The sequence below is a fragment of the Asterias rubens genome, chromosome 19 (genome assembly GCF_902459465.1).
Source record: "Asterias rubens chromosome 19, eAstRub1.3, whole genome shotgun sequence".
NCBI classification, from domain to species: domain Eukaryota; kingdom Metazoa; phylum Echinodermata; class Asteroidea; order Forcipulatida; family Asteriidae; genus Asterias; species Asterias rubens.
In genome coordinates, this window is record NC_047080.1 from 6,852,013 (window position 1) to 6,874,206 (window position 22,194).

Below are 22,194 nucleotides of genomic sequence, written 5' to 3' on the forward strand. Positions count from 1 at the left end.
GTTTTCGCAGGTTTAGCTTGTCTGCATTTTTTAAGTGTTTTGCCTCTGTCTCAAGAACCTCTTGGAATTGCCCTCCAAAGAGGTCGTTCCCAAGAAGAGAGATATCCTCTAATTTCTTCTTAGCCCCTTCGTAGGGAATGTACAGTGTCTCAAGTGCATTTGTCCTTCTGGATCGGTGTGCTGGAGCGAAATTCTGGTGAATTGCTCCAGGGACATCCTAGGGCCTTCCTCTAGGCAGCGAGAAGCTATGGCTAGCATGTCCGCTGGGGTGGATGCGCCCTCCTCACAGGCGCAGACAATGTAAACCGAGAGCAGTAGAAGAAAAGTGTTGGCTTTGGCGCCAAAGCGGGCTGCCTCATCGATTTTCCTCATCTGCTCCTCAAGTCCTTAGACCTTTTGGTGTGTGGAATCCATTTCTTTAGAGCGGCTGTGCTTTTGATGCGGTCCACGCAAAGGCGGTCTAATGGGAGGGTCGGGAACAGCGTACTGTGTGTTTCCTCCCCTCCGGTTCTTGTCTTGAAGGAGCGACGATCCGATAGCTTGAGTACACGAACCATGTCCCAATGCACCAGTCGGAGCTGAGTTTCAAATGAAGAAAAACTGCCCGGTTCTGTGGGCTCGTCTTCCTCGGAGCTTGCCTCACGTGAACTCCTCTCCCCCTCGGGCTCCTCCCCGGGTTCCTCCCCGTTGGATGCCTCAAGGGTAGTTGAAGGGTGCAGCGAGATGGCCGTAGGAGAACCTCTCCGTTGCCATTCACGCCCCGGAGTGCAAGGCACCTCCGACCCACTATCGATTACCTCTGACAACTGTGGAGGTCCGGTAACGACTGGGGCTGCTCTGATAGGCTCCCGGGTCTGGGTCCGGGAAGGTGGATGGTGGGGGAGCCCGCTGTGGGGTGGGTGCCGCCCCCCATTGCTGTTGGGCGATCGTTGCCAATGAAGCGTTGATTGAATCGAACGCCTTCATAAAGGCTGACGGGGATATGGTATCCTGTTCTTTCTTCTTCTTTTTGACCTTCAGTATAGCTGAAGAATCATCAGAAGAGGAGACTGAACGCTTTTGCTTGGTCTTCTTGACTGAAGCCACGCTGACCAGGGAAAACTTTGAATCAGTCATTGGTATTCCCGAGCAGCGGTCAGTAAATGAGGTGGACTGTGATTCCCTCATTCCTAGTCCCTGGTCCGTCCGCCCGACGGGCGGGGGACCAGAGCGCCCGGAACGCGAAGATTGGGCCGGAGAAAGATTTAATTCTGAGTTCACCTGCCTGGGCTAACACTCCAGAAGATTGTTGAGGCGTAGAGGATCCTGAGGAAATCTTCGCCTGAGGACTGAGTGAAGTTGCAGTCGTTGGCTTCGAGTGTGATGTACTTTTCATGGGTTCACCCATTTTAGGTGCTAAATTTATATTCAACACATCTTAAAATTAATTTTACCGTTTGTCTATTTTAAATTTTATTAATAAATTGAAAATAAAAGTTTGATGATTGAGTCAGAGAACAAGTCTTCAGAGATTTTTTTATTTATTCTGCATCAGAAAACACATGAATGGATACATACTAGAGCTACAAGTACAAAGTGGCTTTTTTGGGTTGTGAAAATAAAGACATTGTTTATATTATATAAAACTGTGAAAATGAATGTATTTAAACTTGCTTCAGCTTACTACCCTTGGCCTCGACACCAAAACTTATTTTAAAAGATGGCCCGAAGTTTTGATCCTGGGCAAGAAACATTCATTTATTTTAATAAACTTACACATGTACTTAAAACATACAGCTTCACAACAGCAAACATCGTGTGTCAGAACGAAAATATTGTTTACAAAAACACTTCGTTGTGCGTACATCGAACATGTCGTATTATGTATGTACACGTACATCGTACACCCTACTTAATAGAAGCCATGTGGGTCAATGGTACCCCGTTTTACACTTGTTTTACTCTAGAGGGACCAGTGATGCTGCAAATAGCTACACGCTTCAAAATAAAATATCCGTTTAAAACCGTGTATTTGGTGATACTGTATGATGCACGACTCCGAATTGTGGTTGGTTTTCCACCAGGCATAAATTTTGCACTCCTTTTTTTAATGCCAAAATAACAGTTCATATAATTTCAAAATGCTTAAATAAAATAACTACACATGATTAAAATCCGTTTGTTTTCTCGGAACAAAACTTGCACTCTAAAATGAAAGAATTAAAAAAGATTTTAAAAAAAAGATCCCGGTCTACGGCACGCTACGGATACGGCGGTACCGTCCTGCCCCCACCCCCATGTGCCCTGGGAAATCTGTCCGCATATGTTGCATCAATTGCATAGTACAGGGGCGGGTACCAAACTATTCTGTTTACATCGGAAATAATATTTTGCCGTCTTACACCCAACCCCACACAGTTCCAGCACACGCATGGGCTCCCGTTCTCACACCCCTGCTGCGTGCTGGATGCATGATCAAAACTGATGTACATTTACGCTGTACACGTCGTACGTATAGACACGCAACAAAAAGTATCCTGCCCCGAGGTTTCTCTTTGCGTTTTCTTTGTTTTTTTTTGCAAACCGTTTTATCAATTATGAACAGGTATTTTTTAATATTATCATTATTTTTGTATTTTATAATATCCTGACCGATGTTTGACTTCGTCGCCGGGAAATAGAGAAAAAAAATATTGTGTTTTCCCGATTTTTTTTTTCTTTGCAAGTTTCATAAATATCGGTCGCCGCAATCCGTAAACCAACTTATAAAATTTGAACTAATTATTTAAAAAAAAAAAAAAATTATTTTAAATTTTTTTTAATTTATTTTAAATTTTTATTTATTTATTTATTATTATTATTATTTTTGATAATCGCGCGAAAGAAAACGCAGTAGCGCGGTCTTTTTCAATTTTGACCGGTACTGAACTTTGTCCCTTTTTCCGTGCGGTACTGTGTATGTGGGAAGAAAAAAACCGTGCGGTCGATGTTTCTCACAACAGCGCCCTCAATTAGTCCCTCGATCCAAGTCACCGCGGTGACTAGGAAGGAAAATGGCTGACCATGGAATTTATCGAACGGTCTGTACGAAAACAGACGGGGCAAGGGAGAGGCCAGAGGCCGGTATACCCCGTATATATTTTCGTTTGAACCCCACGCTCTCCGCTGGAGCGAGGGGGAGCGAGCAGGGGAAGGGAACAGATTTAACAGGTATACACAAGCTCTCTCCGCTAACTTCCTGCGCCGGGCCGGGAGTACTTCTCTCGGGACGGGGGGAGTTCGACTGGTCGCGACCAGAAGACAATAGCCAATCGTAAAATTATTGAGCCCTGGAGTCAGCCTCTTACTACAACGGCCGGGAGTACTTCTCTCGGAGTACACTGACCCTAAAAAAACTAGCTTTTCTACCACGGAGTACTGCTCCTGGAGCGAGTCCCACGGAGGTGAGACGCTAGTTAATTTATATATCATAATTAATTAAATTAAGGAAGACACGGAGACACAACAATAATATATATACACTTGGAAAATAAGGTAAGGGGATGCACTCGATCCACGAGAACCCTGAGTGCTAGTTGCGCTTTGGTCTCAGCAGAATTCAGAATATATATCTTAGCAAATCATGCAATAATTCTCAAGAATTTGGAGGATAAGTGTAACAGAAAAACATCTCGGGCTCTTCCAAGACGTCACTCAAAATGACTGAAAACTCTACAAATGAACTGGTTGTAATCTTATAGGAATAAAGCGAACGTACAAGTACTTGTAGCTAAAGCAAGAGGGTGGAAAAAAACTCACGTCTACCACGTACGGTCACTAGAAAAAGAAGGACGTATTTGGCGGAGCTACTGCGTAGCATGCTGGGTGGGCACGAGAGGGCGCCCTCTGGTTGTCAATTTTTCTAGCGAATTAGCCTGTCGGCTATGAAATATGCATAAGTAGTGGCTATTTGGGTAAGTGATTGAAATAGACTGTAGTTTTTGAGAAAGCAGTAATTTTCCACGAATTTGATTTTGAGACCTCAGATTTAGATTTTGAGGTCTTGAAATCAAGCATCTGAAAGCACACAACTTCGTGTGACAAGGGTGTTTTTTTCTTTCATTAATATCTCGCAACTTCGACGACCGATTGAGCAAAAATTTTCACAGCTTTGTTATTTTAAGCATATGTTGATATACACTAACTGTGAAGAGTAGTCTTTGACAATTACCAATAGTGTCCTCAAATTTACATTCAACTTACAGGGTTTGAAGATAATGATAGTGGAAAGCTTCCCTTCAAATATTACTAACTGAGGTTGTGTAGTTTTTGAGAAATGAGTAAAACAAGTCACAAAATAATTTTCGTCTCAGGAAGACAAAAATTATTTTAGCATGTAAAATCCCATTACCAGATATTATACCAAAACCATACATGTAGCATAACTGGTTAATACGTTTTTACATGCTAAAACTGAGACGAAAATTATTTGTTTTACTCATTTCTCAAAAACTACAGCACCTCAGTAAGTACAATTTCAAGGGAAGCTTTCTACTATCATAATCTTCAAACTGTGTAAGTTTAATGTAAATTTGTGGACATTGTGTTTTGTGTTAGGGTTAGGGAAAAAGTACATAGACTCTTTAAAGGTTTAAACATGTATATCAAGAGAATTGTAAAAAAAGCTTAACATTATACATTACAAGTATGTAAAGATTATAATACGTACCGCTCTACTTCCTCTTCTGAATGAGCAAATGTACAGCTACTTCCACGAGGACAACCTGCTTTCTGTGAAATATCCCTGCACATGCTCGTCTTGTACTTTATGTTTTGTGTTTGCTGCAAGGAGAAAAAAATACTGTATTTTATTTTACATAACAAAAATACTGTATTTTATTCAAACTAAATAACAAGTTGTTAACCAGAAAAATGAGTGTGAGGAATATGAGAAATGAATATGAACTCAAAGTCAGTGTTTTTATGGCTGGGTTTTCATGTGGTGACATACATGTATGCTTGCCTCTACTCGGTGATGATGTGTAGTGTAGCCACGCCTTGGTTCTGTATGTAAGTTTACATTTGTATTTCTTTATACCCGGGTACGTTTCAGCCATGCCATTCCATTTTGTAGTGCCTTATTCATATATGCTTATACATGTACTTACATTTTTGTAGAGTTATAGGGCCCTTGGTTTTTGAGAGTGTTATTCTGTGTACATGCGGCAGGGTAACATTTTTGAGGGTTTAATTCTGGGGAAAGTTGTTGTTGTGTGTTACATTTTTTTTAGCCCATTCAAATTTAACAGCCGATTCGCCTAGTTTTAACCCAAATTTATTGATTAAAACATTGCTGCATGTACAGGAGATACATTGGGCGGAATTTGGGGTTCCTTTCCTCTGGTGAATTTAGTGTAAGGTTCAATGGTTTGTTCATAATAGTGCGTTCATTATTTTTTAGTCAATATTCCTCCCGTTTTTATGTGAATTGAGATTTGGAAGTTATTTTGTTAGTTGAATAAAAAGTTGCTAAGAAATTACAGTGACGACAACTGGAAACTTTTGAATCGTCTGCAAGTCCAAAACTTGTTCATTTTTCTTTTGGTAATTTATCTACCCATTTCTTTAATAAATCCCACGACTGGCGAAATTCCTAGGGGGGGGGGGGGTTCTGTTACTCTATCGGATGTAGCGTTAAAATACAGCCACATATAAGGAAGGACAAGACATTTTCCTCCATGGTAGGACCATGATTAAAGACCAAATAAATTGAATTGAAGGCAAACACTATCATGCCCTTTCAGCTTTGACGGCAGGGCATCAACACAGACACTGCTTCAAATAATTATTTTTAAGTATGTTATTTATTTGGTCTTCCTGACAATCTCCCTCTTCCACATGCATGGCCAGCAAAATGTTATTTATTCATTTATTTATTTATTTCCAGGCAAACAGTAAATACAAAGAATAGGCAATAAAAATATGACTACACAGAGAACAAGCCTGCGGATAACCAAAAAGCGAAAATAATCACTACCTTAAGGCGATCCAGACAATAAAAATAACAAAGGCACAAAAGGGTACAAGAACAAAAACATGAAAAAAAAAATGGAAAATAGCATGTCATCAAATACAATATCAAATATAATTATATAGAAAATCCATAGAAAATTCATTAACATTCCAAAATACCGCCTGGCAGCAAATTTTGTATAAAAAAATGGATTAACCAGAAAAGACCCCACATCCTCGCTCCTTTCAAAAAGGTAGGATGCCAACCATTTTCCTTTAGTTCTAAAGATAAAAACAAGTGAATGATAATTTAATAAAAAACGTTTTCAAAATTATACCTGCTGCTCCAATGCTTTCTTGTTCAGACTGTGGTTCTGCACAAAATTCACCAACCCCTGTACCACGACTTTGACTGCAATCATGGCCTTCTCTAACTCACTCCAACTTGGAGCCCCTGCATCTGTATTCAACCAAACAAATTTCAATTAACCTCATTATAAAAGAATATGTAAACAGTGTTGTTCACGTTTATCATTAGCAGTATTATTAGCTGTTCCGACTTACTGTCGGAACAGGTATCGTTTTCGTCAAGATTTTTATTATTAGCTGTCCTGACATACAAGTTGTAATAGCTATTTTTTTGTTAAGATTTTTATTTGTTTTAATTATTTTTATGGAGAATACTGTTCATTTCCAACTACCAGTCCCAACTGGAAGACAGGTCAAAAAGAGGTCACCTCTATGTAAGTTTTTGCTAAACTTTTAAAGACCTTAAATATGACACATTGATTGTTAAAATAGCTTCTGTAGTTCTTCCGAGAAGAAAAAGAAAAACTATACAAATAATGTTTTTTAAACTCATAAAGACAATAGGTGTTTGGCTGTTGCCTGAACACCTAACAAGAAGTTTTCCAGGTCCAGGCCCAAATACGGTACAAAAATTGGAAAAACCACATCACTGATCTTGAGTCAATGCTGCAAGACTTAACGTCTTTAAAAAAGCCATGGCAGCAAGAAGGTTTACTGGACTCAAAGTGAATATGAAAAAGACAAAGGTCGTGGCAGAGCCAGTCTCAGAAGGAAGCACTAGTGAACAAAACAGAAATAGAATCGATAGTAGTAAGACAAGCTCTCATTGAACTCATCTACACAGCAAAGTAGATACTACACAAAGTGTTACCACAAACTGAGTATGTACAAGGATGCCTCACCATGCAATGCCTCAAAACCCACATAGATACCTAAAATGTACATAAATGTAGGCCACGGTTCTCCCTTTGAGACAAATACCAAGACAACAAGGAGGAATCAAAGCTGGACGACAAGCCTTTGGAGGATACAGTACCTTCATGATAGGCAACCTCCCAATGTGCCTGAAAGAAAAGTGTAAAGTCGGTGCATCTTCCCTTTCAAGTTCCAAATAAATGTACCTGAGTTTGGGTCTATTTCACCTAACCGGTCCAGCTGACATCTGAGCTTGCCAAGGTTTCCTGGGTCCCCTGATCGTTGCAAAGCAATTGTCAACTCTTGAATACTTGCAGCAAATGAGGCTGGAGTTTGCAACTTGAAAAAAAAAAAAAAAATGAAAAAAATGTTAAGTAACAAATTATTTACATGTATGCAAAGGGGTCAAAGAAGTCAGTATAAAGTGGATGTGATAACACGTAAAACAGGCCTGTATGCTTTGTTTTTGAATGGGCAACGGCACCAAGGCATTTTCTCCTTGGCAAGGGGCACCCTATGAGGAAATTGTAAATTTAAACTGGAGCATTTCAAGGGCACCAGGGTGGCAATCGCCTTCGGTAGGCAATAGATCGATCCATTAAGCTCCGCCCCATTGCGTATTGACCAATCACAACCCATTGCACAACCAAAAGTCAGACACTATAAAGTCCGACATGCGTACACGTATGCTTGATGCGCGGCAGAGTTGTGCAAAATGGCATTGGAGAGGCTCACGTTTTCTTGCTCACACGTGTGCCGTGGGCCCGGTCGCCAAATGCGAGTGAAAATAGCGGCGGGCGAGTGAAAACCCTTTCTCACTAGCCCGCTGGGCGAGTCAAATAATTATTCCTTTTCACATATAAAAGAGGGTTCAGTGGCAAAATCCCACAGAAAACTTTTACTAAAGCTTTTAAAATAGTAAGTTTGACAATTCTAGATACTTGCTAGATTTAATTTGGCCGTGATCGGGACCTGAATTGCTGTCGTTCGTTTCAGAAAACACGTAAAATCAATTGAAAACACGATGCACAAACCACATGGTGTCGAGTATCCTTACAGTACATGTACACGGTCGCCCACTGGTACGTCCATGCAGTATGCACAGCACATACACAACACACAGTCGTCCAAAGTCCATTCTGACCAACACTCCGCACGCTGTGATTGGCCGTTGATGGCTGTTAATAAATCCATGGTCATGATCTTCTTGACTAGACTTTAATGCAGTACACATTTACGAACGGAGTAAAGAATTGCCGCACGTTGTGCATAATGCCTGAAGACTGTGCACAATGTACAGCCTTGGAGGAATTCTAATAACATGGACAACTTTTGCCAACAGAGGGCATTGCGGGGGCAAAGTTCATTGGATTATTTCTCGATGTGCATTGTTGACTGATCATTGATTCACGAAGATTTTGTTGCAAACGGAGTTCAACAAATATTCAAATCAACCGACCCCCTAACCGCAATCATTAAAGTTGTTGTTGATGGAAATGGGATAATTTAAGGTAAAATTTAATTTCGTTTTTTTTTTTTTTTTTTCGTTTTGAAAATTTTGTGTATAAATGCATGCGGGCTAGTGAAAAAACCTGCGGGCGATCGAGAATTTTGGTTTACTCGCCCGGCGGGCGATTGAAAAAAAAAGTTAAGTGAAACCCCTGTTACCGTGTGTGTGTGTGTGTGTGTGTTGGATATCCTCCCTGGATACCGCATCAAACCTCGCCAAATTTACACGGAAGAAAGACGCTGACTTCGTCTTGACACTCATCTATTTTTGAACAACATTTTTGAGAATTGACAGATTTATGAGCAAAAAAACACCAAAATTGGTGGGGTTTTGCGCGCCGTTTTAACCGTTGCTATGGGCAGCGCGCACGTATAATGCAAGCAAAGAACTGTTGCTATGGGCTGCGCGCGCGTACAGTACAGTGGCTGCGCCCCCGTAGCCTCATTTTGGGTAAGAATTATGACGTCATGCATAAATAATAAGAGAGAGAAGGGGCAGGGGGGATAGGGGAACGGCACCTTTTATTTAACTGTTGCTATGGGATGGGATCATGGAGAATGGAGGCAGGCTTTAGAGCACGTGGGACGGGGAGAGGGAAGGGGAAGGGGGACGGGGGAACGGCACCTTTTATTTAACTGTTGCTATGGGATGGGATCATGGGGAATGGAGGCAGGCTTTAGAGCACGTGGGACGGGGAGAGGGAATGGGCAGGGGGACGGGGGAACGGCACCTTTTATTTAACTGTTGCTATGGGACGGGATCATGGACAACGGAGTCAGACATTAGAGCATGTGGGACGGGGAGAGGAAGGGGCAGGGGGACGGGGGAACGGCACCTTTTATTTAACTGTTGCTATGGGATGGGATCACGGAGAACGGAGTCAGACATTAGAGCATGTGGGACGGGGAGAGGAAGGGGCAGGGGGACGGTGGAACGGCACCTTTTATTTAATTGTTGCTATGGGACGCGACGGGATCATGGAGAACGGAGGCAGGCTTTAGAGCACATGGGACGGGGAGAGGGAAGGGCAGGGGGATGGGGGAACGGCACCTTTTATTTAACTGTTGCTATGGGATGGGATCATGGAGAACGGAGGCAGGCTTTAGAGCACGTGGGACGGGGAGAGGGAATGGGAAGGGGGACGGGGGAACGGCACCTTTTATTTTACTGTTGCTATGGGATGGGATCATGGAGAACGGAGTCAGACATAAGAGCACGTGGGACGGGGAGAGGGAATGGGCAGGGGGACGGGGGAACGGCACCTTTTATTTAACTGTTGCTATGGGACGGGATCATGGACAACGGAGTCAGACATTAGAGCATGTGGGACGGGGAGAGGAAGGGGCAGGGGGACGGGGGAACGGCACCTTTTATTTAACTGTTGCTATGGGATGGGATCACGGAGAACGGAGTCAGACATTAGAGCATGTGGGACGGGGAGAGGAAGGGGCAGGGGGACGGTGGAACGGCACCTATCACGCAGCTCCATTTTTTCAGAACACATGCATCTGTCCTCAAGCAAATTACCCCCCCCGTCCACAACTAACGACTTTCATTGGAGTTCGGACAAACTGAGTAAAACATGCCTTAAAGGCACCTGGAAATATATATTTTGTTTTCCTTCAAACATCAGAGTTCCTGAACAATAAAATAATTTTTTGAGTAATTGTTTTTGACGATTTATATGTTTAACAAATTCAATAAAGTTGTGTAGGGGGTGACTCCGCCTACCCCTTTTGTGACGTCAATCGAGGAAGACTTTGCCTCGATCGAACATCGAACACACGTGTACGTGCAAGTACATTCAAGTTCTAGTCGTGAGTTTGTACATTTTGAAAAAGTTTTTTTCCTTGCATTTTTCCGGCAATGTCGACCAGGTGTATTGCTTGGAAACCTTAGTTAATTGTTTATTCATATTCCACTCATCAAAACACATATTTTAGTGATAAGAGCTTTATTTTGACAAAATACCACTTCCAGGTGACTTTAACAGTTTACGCGTTTGGACAGTCATTGCACATGACAAATGATATTTTAAGCTTTGGTTACTGTTACTTTAACAACCAGCTTCAGGTGTGCTAACTGCCCAGTTTATCTGTCGAGCGGGAGCCGCAGTACAAGAATTTGCACAAAACAAACAAACATTGCAAAAACGCGTACAAGTGCGCGAACGGGAATAATGAATGAGACGGTAACAAAATTAATTCGACTGACAAACAATACGAAACAGGAAAAACAGGACGAGAAAATAATAATCAGGACGGAAAAGAATTAACGAGGCGGGGGAAATACCCTCAGACAGTCTGAGTTAATTTCGTATTTTTTTTCCCGTTTTTAAACTAGTAAATAATGCATTTAAAGGGCTGTGAATGTCCAAAGACAGTGGATGTGGATTCATAACTGACAGGGGCACTAAAACATATTTCAAATCAGCAAGTATTTTTGTTTGGGGTGGTGGGGGGGGGGGGGGGGGGAGGGGGGGAGCTGACTATTTTATTATTTTATTTGTCTATTTGTGAAGGGGGGGGGACACACCATTACGCTCGTATTATTTTGTCAGCATTAATACCAAATAAGTAAAATAGTAACATTAGAAATGCACTTGAAAAATACAAGAATGGGTATAAGCAATTAATATTAATTGTATGGCGAGTAAGGTACTGATACAAATAAGATAATAACAAAAAACGGCTTTCTGACCATCCTGGAGTCCGTTTAGCTTCAACTGATATTTATTTAAGCGTTTCTCTTAGCAATTACACCATTGAGTCGCATAAAAAGTCAAGCGCAGCGATGCTCAGCGTCCATAGACTTGATTTCAAGTCTAAGGTGGCGGTTATTCCTCTATATGAGACATGAAAAACGCCCCCACAGATTAGCTATCATGGGCCAATCTAACAGTAGGGCTCTATTTGCGGCAATAATGTATTGGCTATAAAGTTGACTAAAAGTAACGATAGCAGGCTTGGATCAAGTCTACACGGTTCACCGTAGTAAAGTAAATTAATTAAATTTCTTTTATATTTTGGTATCAAGGGTTAACCGTTTGAGTTCGTGTCCCAAAAATGAATGAGGTGGTTGAAAAGAATATCAACAGGTTATGTGTTGTTTGTGGACTGTAATGGCCTTTTGGTGTTGAAGAAAAAACATTTTACGCTAAGTTAGCAGTCAAAATGCTACGGTGAACCGTGTGGTGAACCGTCAGACATGAACACAACCCAAAAAGTTGGACAGGTACATTATTTTTGTGCGCAGCCGCAAGGCGGTCGTGCCAGGAATCGTCATTGTCGTCTCAGAGTGAAAGGCAATGACGTTTTGGACGGGCTACTTTGGGAGTTACACATGTCTTCATTTATATTATTTTATGAACTTCATACCGAACAACACAAGAAGCAAGCCAAGTTACATAATTTATTTAGGTTTAACCCATGAATTCCCCCCCCCCCCCCACAGTAGTGTGGGTAGGGTCTACGAACGAATACTTACCTGTAGAGCAAATTACTACAATTGCATATTCCCTATGCGCCGCTAGGTAACACTAAGACTTTTTTACAACAAGTGCAACAGCGCCCTCCATCGCCCAGTGCACGACGGCGCGAACGCCATGCGCAATCGCCCTCTTTCTCGGAAACTCATATGTACAAGTATGCAAGAACCAAGTATAGTGGGGCAGGGGGAGGGATGCTCTACAGGTAAGTATTCGTTCGTAGACCCTACCCACACTACTGTGGGGGGGGGGAGTCTACGTCACTCTACTTACCTGTAGAGCAAATTACTACAATTGCATAGACTAGCACCGTTTAGGAAGGCGGTGGGTATACGCGGGACTATTGCACATCATACAATTATTATGGCGTCATGGCAACGAGGCGCGACCGGAAGGAGGCACCAGCTGTTGCAAGAAATAAGAAACGCAAAATATGGGGGCCACATTGTCCGCACACGACCCGGGGGGTGTCGTCCCAATAGGACAAGGAAAAAACATTATCAATGTTAAACAGTGGCACAAATGTATGGTATACAGACAAGAACTCACCGAGGGTGAAGACTTGATGCGAAGAGGACTAGCGGTAACGCGCGATACTATCACTCGCTGGATTGTTACCGCCATCTGCTCCGTCTCGGGTGGGTGGCCGGCGGCCGAGGGCAATATTCACGCCCATGACATCCGCGGGGTGTCGTTCTCTTGGGCATTTTTTAAAGGTATACCGATAGAGGATATAACCAAGGCAGCCTGTGGGAAGAGTGCTACAACCTTCTCACAATCGCTCGATTGGTAGAAACCGAGGAGCCATCAGGAAAGCCCTCATGAATGGCTGCAATGGCCGACCGGTAGTTTTTAACCGTGGCGGTCGCTAGCCCACTCTCGTAAAGGTAAAGAAGAAAATCCCCTATGTCCTTCAGAGAAGCACTGGGGGGACGTATAGATCGCCGTCTACACCATTTAAAGAAATGGCGTAGTCGGCAATCGTAGATCTTACGAGTGGAGGCACGCCTCGACTGGGCGGCAAGCTCTGCAGCCCGGCGTGAAAGGCCTGCTGTGCGGAGCGACTGGGTGATAACACCCAGCACGTCAGGTGGAGTTCCCTCAGGGCCGGATGAATCATCCCGGAACTGGGTTGATAAAGGAGATCTGGACGTTGAGGCAGGACCACCGGGCGGTGGACCAGGAGCCTCACGAGTCGAGGGAACCACGGCTGACGCGGCCAGAACGGGGCTATGAGGAGCACCCGGCAGTCTCTATCTTGGTCAACACCCGGGGGATGAGCGAGAATGGCGGAAAGGCGTAAGCCAGGAGGCCCTCCCACGGAATCGACAGGGCGTCAATCTGCCATGTGTTGGGGTCTGGAACCCTTGAGCAATACGTTGGCAGCTGATTGTTTGCCCGTGAGGCAAACAAGTCTATGTGGGGCCAGTCGATCAGCCGGAAGAGGGTCTGTGCCACCTGAGGGAGCAAGGACCACTCTGTCGGGGCAATCCAGCCCCTGGAGAGGGCATGGGCTGTCACATTCTCTACCCACGGGATGTGGACTGCCGACAGAGCAACGCCCTGGCGGATGCACCAGTGAAGGAGTTCCCAAGTCAGGGCGCACAACTGCGCCGACCGGGTACCTCCCTGGCGGTTGACATAAGCCACGACCGTGGTATTGTCGCACCGCACGAGCACCGCGCGTACCGACACCGCAGTCTGAAAATGCCGAAGGGCATTGAAGACCGCCATCAACTCTAGGACATTGATGTGGGACGAGCGGTGCTCCGGGCCCCACTGTCCCGCGATCTGGCGCGGGTGGAGGGTCGCCCCCCAGCCCTGCTGTGACGCATCGGTGACAATGGTCACCGAAGGCTGAGGGGGGCGGAACATGCGCCCCTGAGTGAGATGGGCCTCGTCCAGCCACCACCGCAAGTGCGGGATCAGCCAGGGCGTAGTGGGTACCGGCAGGTGGATAGGGTGGTGTCGAGGGCGGTAAAAAGACAGCAGATGGAGCTGAATTGGCCGCATCCGGAGTCGACAAAAATCCACCAAGTCCACCATGCTGGCCATACGGCCAAGAAGCCTGAGCCAAGCCCTTGCCGGTGCCACAGCCGCTGGGAGAAAGAGGGACACGCACTGAAAAAGATTCAGTACGCGGTCCTCCGTACGGCGGGCTAGTCCCCTCGGTGGGCGGAGATCGAGAGCTGCTCCGTCGAAGGTAGGGGTCTGCGAGGGTATCGGGTGCGACTTTTCGGTGTTCACTAGAAACCCAAGTTCGGAAGTGAGGCGCCAGGTGAGCCTGAGCGCCGCATCCGTTGCCGCCCGCGATGGCCCCACTACCAGCCAGTCGTCGAGGTACATGAAGATCATGACCCCGCGCCTCCGTAGAGCAGCCCCGATTGTCTTCACTACCCGGGTGAACACTCGGGGCGAAGTGGACAACCCGAAGGGCAGGGTCGCAAACTTGTACATGTCGACGCTGTTGTACATAAAGCGTAGGAATTTGCGATCCTCGGGCCTGATGGGCACGTGGAGGTACGCGTCCCTCAGGTCCAAGCTCGCCCCCCAGGCGGGTGTGACAATAGATTCGAGAATGGTCCGCAGCGTCTCCATACGGAAGCGCTGCGGACGTATAAAAATCTGTTGAGGGGTTTCAGGTTTAGGATGGGGCGCCACTCGCCCACCTCCTTCTTGGGCACCAGGAAGAAGGTGGACATGAAACCCGTCCGCGCCCCTTGCATTGGAGCGGCGTAAATTGCGCGTTTCTGGAGGAGGGAGGAGATCTCCCCCTCGAGAGCCAACCGCTTCCCCATGTCGGATGGAATCGGGGTGGGCCGAATTATCATGTCCAACGGGGGGGTCCCCGTGAACTCGAGCGTGGCCGTACCCGAGTGTCTCGAGGACCCACCGGTCGGAGACAACCTGTCCCCAGGACCCCAGAAATTTTTGAAGGCGGCCCCCCACGGGTCCGTCGGTGGGAGGCCGCCCTGAGGCAAGCGAGTCACTTGCGCCATGCCCCCTGGGAATCGGTAGTTTGGCGCGTGAAAACCCCGCCCCGATTGGGGGCGCTGGTGTCCCATCTGGGTCGGCGCGGCTCGGACACTAGATTGAGTGTCGGCCCTGCCGCGAAACCCACCACGGGCGGGCCGCTGAGGTTGACGCCGTGGGATGGTATAGGAGGCTTGCTTCTTCGCCTTGGCCTTGGGCGCAGTCGGTTTCTTTAAATTAATTTTATCTGCCGCCTTGATGCGCTTGGCCTCAGCTTCCATGGATTCCTGGAACTGGCCCGCAAAAAGGTCAGGACCTGTGAGCGGCAAGGCGTCAAGACGCTTGCGCGCTCCCACTGAAGGAAGGAATAGTGCGTCCAACACGTTCGCCCTACGGGAAGACGTAGCCAGGGCGGAAATACGTGAGAACTGGTCCAGGATGGTCCTCAAGCCATCACCAAGGCAGTGCAGGGCAGCGACCACGAGATCGGCGGGAACCGCCGAGTCGCCGTCAGCGCCCAAGGCCAAATACTCGGAAAGGAGTAACAAGAAAGAAGTGGACCGCATCCCAAAACGGGCGGCTGAGTCCAACTTCTTAGCCACTTCCTCCAATTTCCCACGGGCCTTATCGGCGAAGGGACGTTTGGTCCCGGTCGGCAGTGAGTTTGTCCGATGCCGAATCTGGGAGAACGGGCGTCGCAAAATACTTATCGAAACCCCCTTGGGGAAAACGATAGTAAGCTTCAGCGCGTGAAGCATGCGCCCGCCATTTCCCTGCCTGCATAACTGCATCCATGCGATCTGTGCAAACACGATCCAGGGGCAGAGTCGGGAAAGTATTCTGGACCGAGGGAGCCGGACCCGACCTCTTCTTGAACGACTGGCGTTCAGAAGGAGGGGGGTCGCCCACGGCTGGCAGGTTCAGCGCTCGGATCATGTCCCGCTGAACGAGCCCCAACTCAGTCTCATGAATTGACAACCGCTGCATAGCGGTCAACTCGTCCTCTTCCGGGGACGAGTCATCCCCAGGGGGGCGACTCGTCCCGGGCGAGTGCCCAGTACTATTATCATGGCCCATAGATGACCCCGAGTCAGAGAATACTGACGCCGGGTGCAAACTGATCCCCGACGGGGATGTTACAGTCCTGGCGGTCACCGGTACCGAGCGGTGGCACGGCGGAGACGCCGGGGCCCTGCTCACGGTATGAGGGATACGGCTACCCGAGGCCACCCACTGGTGGTCGAACGGGACCGGTGCGTTGACCCGGGCCGGGAAACCCGGCGGGGCTGACACGCCATGAATTGCCGACAAAACGGGCGGAACCACTGGGCCATGGCCCTGCTCCAACCTGCCCGTCAGGGAGGCGGTCAACGCCTGAAAGGCCTCCATGAAGCGAGTCACCGCGGTGACGTTTGCCCCTGCGGGATTCCCGGGAGGAATCACTGGAGCTCGAAGAGCGCCGTGACCTATTCCCCTTTTTGGCCTTTTTCCCTCGGCGGGAAGAAAGGGATGGGGTAACCTCAGATGTCCCTTCGGAAAAGGGTTGTGTCACGGGGACCCCAGAGCAACGGGTAAAACCCGAGGATGAGGACGGACCCACCGAGCGCGGGATACCGGCGGAACCCCAGTTCGCCGGCTCGGCATGGGCAATCTGCCGACCGACAGCCAGCGCGCCCAGCCCGATGGCATGAGCGGCCGGGTTACGGTCGGCAAACCCAGCCCCGGTGGGGCTGGATGGGGAATGGCGCACTGAGACATGCGGAGGGGGGACCCCTCCGTCCGCAGTAGGCCAGTGGGTGGCTTAGCGGCAGGCGTGGAAGACCCCGGAACGGGGTTTCCTTTGCCTGCCTTATTCTTCTTGGAAACGGCCCGGGTAGCAGGATTTCTTGTTTTCTTGCTTGTACCCGGGCGTTTACCCTTAGACAGGCTGGACCCCTGGACGCTGACCGACGAGGGGGAACGGGAAATGTTCCCCCCGAAGTCAACGGGGTCCATGACCGACGCAGCACGCAGGGGCTGCGAAGGATGGGAGGACTGCACCGACGACGGACCGTCAACGGCGTAGCCCCCCGAGGAGTCAAGCTGTCCCGGGGAAAGGGAAGTATCCCCGGTAGCGACAGTGCGACCCCTCCCTGCCTTTCTAGAACTCATTTTATCACACTAAGAAATTAATAAAGACGACACACACACTCTACAAACACGTCTTTATCAAAGTAACAATAATAATAAACACAGTTTATTTTATATATCAAAAGAGACTTGGTTTAACGGAAAAGTAACAATTTTCTAGGGAGCCTAAAAAATTAACGTGTCACCTGTTCGAAGCTAAGAGAGAAAGAGGGCGATTGCGCATGGCGTTCGCGCCGTCGTGCACTGGGCGATGGAGGGCGCTGTTGCACTTGTTGTAAAAAAGTCTTAGTGTTACCTAGCGGCGCATAGGGAATATAGTAAGTAGAGTGACGGCCAAAATGCTTGGGCCACCCTTTCCTAACGTTGTATACAACGATTCCCTGTGCACTTCCCATTCACATTCAAAACATTTGTCCCCCGCCCCCCGCTCAACTCAGAACACAATCAGCAATTGGAACCAACATTGAAAGGGGGCAGGGGGGCCCAACGAGATATGGCCGGGATTGTAGCCTTGCTCAAGGCAGTCGAATTATTCACTCTGAAAAAAGACCACCGCTGTATAAAAACCCACCCGTATACACAGGCGAATGTGTGTAACCACATCGCACGACACGATGCCCCCGTACACTATCAGCATGCGTCGGCCGTCAGGCCGACAGCCTTGTAGGTTCTGTGTTGAACCCGTTGACCTCATTACTATAATAAGCGCGAACGAAGAGTTCCCACGGTCAACTCATTACCATAATGCCCGTGAAAGACAAGACATTTTTACATCACACCACACCACGAGTGCGAATGACTTGTGCACAATAGTCGTACGGTGTGGTTGAGCGATGTGACGGTGTATACGGTTGTGCTGTGCGGTGTGAAATACACACAGTAAGTACAGTGTATATAATGTATATATGGGTGGGTTTACAGCGGTGTCTTTTCGGAGTGAATAATGTGACTGCCTTGAGCAAGGCTACTGATCACCAGATATAACCAATGACTGACAGAAAAACCAATCATTTGATCAACTGATGGTCAAAGTATGAAGTAATGGCTATTTAAGGTTGTCATTGCTTTAGCTCATTCAACTAGAACCAGTGATCTTTGAGTTTTATCTTTTCTATTACATGTAAGTAGCAATATTTGATTAGTGTTTTACAAGAAGCCGGGGTGGGAATCCATACCCCTTCAAGATTTTGATCATCTTGCCTCTGTGGATGGAGTCGAAGGCCTTTTTGAAATCTATGAAGGTCAGTACAGCCGGCAGTTTGTTGTTCTTTACTTCCTTGATAATACGTCGGAGGGCTAAGATCTGTGCGACAGTAGAACGTTTTTCTCTGAAACCGTTTTGATTGTACCTGAGTTCAGGGTCAATGGCTGCTCTAATTCTATTCAGGATCACAGTTTCTCAACACTTCCGGGGGAATGTCATCTGGGCCTGCCCTTTTCCCCTGCTTGAGGGAGCATTTGACTTTCCTTAGCTCTTCCATCGAGAAGGGGCCATCATCAATGGCAACGTTCGTGAGTACCAGTCACAGAAGGAGGATCTCCCAGCAGATTTCTGAAGTGGGTGAACCATGACTTTACGCAGTTTTCTGGTGTGTCTCCCTTGACTTGTCCTGCTTTTGACCTCTTCCTGCCACTGACCTAATTGACTATTCTCCATGCCTCACCATATTGCTTGTAACGTCCGTCGATGTCGGTTTTTTCCCATTATCGATATATCGAAAATTTAATATCGAGTATACTCGATATATCGAGTATTTCCCGCGCGCAAGATGGAAGCCTAAAAACAGCACTTGGTATACTCATGGAGGTAGAAATATTTATACCATAGACTGACAGTTTAATAGGGTTACATTTCAACTTGTTTATGTCTGATCCCCCGAACTTGTTTGTAGTCCAAACAATTTCAGATTGCGTAGTCCCGCCCCGATTATTTCTGGTTTTACAACAAAGTATGATCGCCGCTACCGCTGGCTTGGCCAATTGGTGAACGCTCACCACAATCCTCGATTCGTGATTGGCCATGATTGGCCGTCTCAAAATGACACAGAGCCTTTGTGAGTTGCGTGACTCGCCGACATTAAGGTGTCAGTTGCCGATGCATTGACGTCAGTTGCCGATGCATTGACAATCAAGTTGTCCAACGGGCGCGCGGACTACCTTTACGGTTGAAAATGGTTGAGATAATCATCGAAAAAAAATCACTAGAAAGTCCCGCAAAACACAGACCTACCACTCAGCGATCACAATATACAACGCACGCAGCATGCAGTCACATAGTCTCCAATAAAGGCTCGTAGTCTTTTTACTTTGCATTCTATAACCAAGGCAAGAAACATTGAATGCTAGAACGCCCTCTATTGTCGAAATAACGCAGTGCATCACGCGATACCGCCTTGACCAAAGACTGCATGTGTCTGCGCATGCTTGGGCAAACGGGTTTTCCCCCCGAATTGCAATAACCATACACGCTGGTGTGCACGTTTAAACCGTACAACAGCATAGTCTTCGCTGGTACGCACGCAAAAGCCGCCGACAGCGTGGTCTGCGAAGCATAGTTCCTCGGAAAGATTATTGTAAGATTGTTTTCTTTCTTGTTTTGTTTTGTCTTGTTGATTCGGGGAAGTTTTTGCGGGGTATTTTTGCAAAGTCAATAATGCTGTGATGAAGACGCATTGATTTTGATCACATGCACAATGGGAAGTTGCATCTTAAACAGCCGATAGGCTAGGGCAGCAGCGGCGGTTTCTTTTGAGGTTTTACCGTGCGCTCGCCGCGGGGTCGTGAACTTCTGCGGCGGGCCGGCGGCTGATGGCAAAAACGCAAAGAACATGCAGACATACTTGCTTGTAAAACGTATTTTATTTAATAGGGCAACTCAAAATGATGAAACTACATAACGACGACGACTTTTCTAATACTCAAACACAGATTTCTTTTAAATAATCGGACACTCTTTTGGTATTTTCGATATCATTTAGGAACATCGAAATTTTCAAAACATCGAAATTTTTTCGATATATATCGAAAATCCGATATTACGATATGATTATAAAAGTGACATCGGCGATTTCGATGTCAAAAAAATATCGAGTTTTTGAGTATTTTCGATATATCGATGGACGTTAATTGCTTGCCCTCACGAACTACCTCTACCTCCTCGATTTTAAGTGCCAACTCTTCCTATCTCAGCCTTTCATACACGTCAAATAGCTGAGCTTTGGCCAACTTGAGGCTTTCCTTGAGCTGTATATTCTTGCTCCGGATGTAGGCATCATGTTGTTCCTCAACTATCTTTCGTGCTGCAATAACTTCTGGGTGATCAGGGCAGAATTGTGGCTTCTTTTTACTCGATTCACCTTAGGCAAGCTCTTCTTTGCCTCTAAGTTGGCATCGATGAAGTGCTGGTAAAGAGATGTTGCATCCTCCTCTCTTCTTAACTCTCCTCGCTTGTTCTCTTCCTCCTCTTCTCCTTCGTCTTCTCGTTATACTCCCAAGCACATGGAAGCGATTAAGCACTACCACTGTGTACTTTGCCTGTAGATCAGGACGGGAGGAAAACGCCTTCCAATCAACCTTCTCCTTGAAGCCTGTGGTCTTGGGTTGCCTTACTTGCATCGATACAACCCTGTGATCAGAGGCCACTGTCCTGAAGCTGCTGTATGCCTCAGCGTTTAGGACACTGTTGCGCCACTTTCGTCGAACAAGAATGAAATCCAGTTGGCAACGGTCTTCTGTGCTAAGACAATCATGGGGCACGCATGAGCGGCCCTCTGGGGGCACGCATGAGCGGGCTCTAGGGGATGGCCTCCCGAGGGCGCTATTAGCAACTTCTTAGCGATCGTACTTGCCGGTCTAGGAAATATGCAAATGTAGTCTTTCACTGTACAGGTAATGTATGAGCGATGTAGACATGAAAAGATTTACATTTTTGAAACCATCCATGTTTGACGGTGACCTCTTGAAATTTTTATTGTTTTGTAGCTTTATCAACAGAAAAAGGTGTCATACTCAAGAAGTCAATTTGTGTATGAATCTGCACCTCGATTTATATGCATACATTAAAAGATCTTAAACTCACCTTGTCAATGATTGACTGCATGTGTGATTTGTGGTTGAGATCACCATACAATAGTGAGGACCATTGTTCTGGTGATATACGCAATCCTGCCTCCATTGCTATCTGCACAATCTGGGCATCATGCTCTCTACGAAGAGCATCATAGTTACGGAACTGTTTCAACAAAAAAATGCACATACATTTTAGTTTGCATCAAAATGTTACAAGATGCCATAATGCATTTCGAAAGAGCCTTCAATTGGTAATTAATGTCTAAAAAACAGTATTTATTATTAATTTTAACCAAATGTTGCAAAATAAGCCTCAAAGATACTCCAATTTAAAAACTAATAATAATCCAATGAATGTTTCTGTGGGGAAAGACTATACGTTAATTTCCATGGGGTATGGAAGAGTAAGCACAACATTCAAACAAACTCTCATATCGGGTAAGTCATACCTAAATTGTGTGTGTCTCTGTTACACCCGTTACTCCTTTATATCTTGTTGAGTTAAACTTTGTATAATAAATTTTCACAAATAACTGATGGCCTTTTCATTTGGAAGTTTCAAAATAAGCACCATGGTTGTGCTCAACTGAAATAATACCTTTTTGATGTGTATGGCAAGGCTAAGTGACAGAATAAAAAAATCATGTGTGACAGTATTTGCTTTTTTGTGTGTTGCATGACATTAAGATGCATTTGTACAAAAATTTAGAAACTTGTGATGCCCCTGAAAACAGAATTGTTTTAAGATCATTGATTGCACCAATACCTTTCACCACTGAAAGTTTCATTCTTCAGGAACTACTCGCGTTCGGCGGCTTTTTCACGAGGCCAG

General features: G+C 46.1%; 1 protein-coding gene across 1 annotated transcript; it reads right to left on the minus strand.

Annotated features, from left to right (window-relative positions):
- Positions 1-1,135: 1,135 nt before the first annotated feature.
- LOC117303330 (roquin-1-like) lies at positions 1,136-21,795 on the minus strand. Its single transcript, XM_033787497.1, has 7 exons — positions 21,790-21,795; positions 21,373-21,525; positions 7,401-7,533; positions 6,309-6,430; positions 4,688-4,800; positions 3,327-3,430; positions 1,136-1,395 (listed from the first exon to the last, which is right to left on the minus strand). Exons 1-7 carry the CDS (start codon positions 21,793-21,795, stop codon positions 1,136-1,138), a joined length of 891 nt encoding a protein of 296 aa, XP_033643388.1.
- Positions 21,796-22,194: the final 399 nt, after the last annotated feature.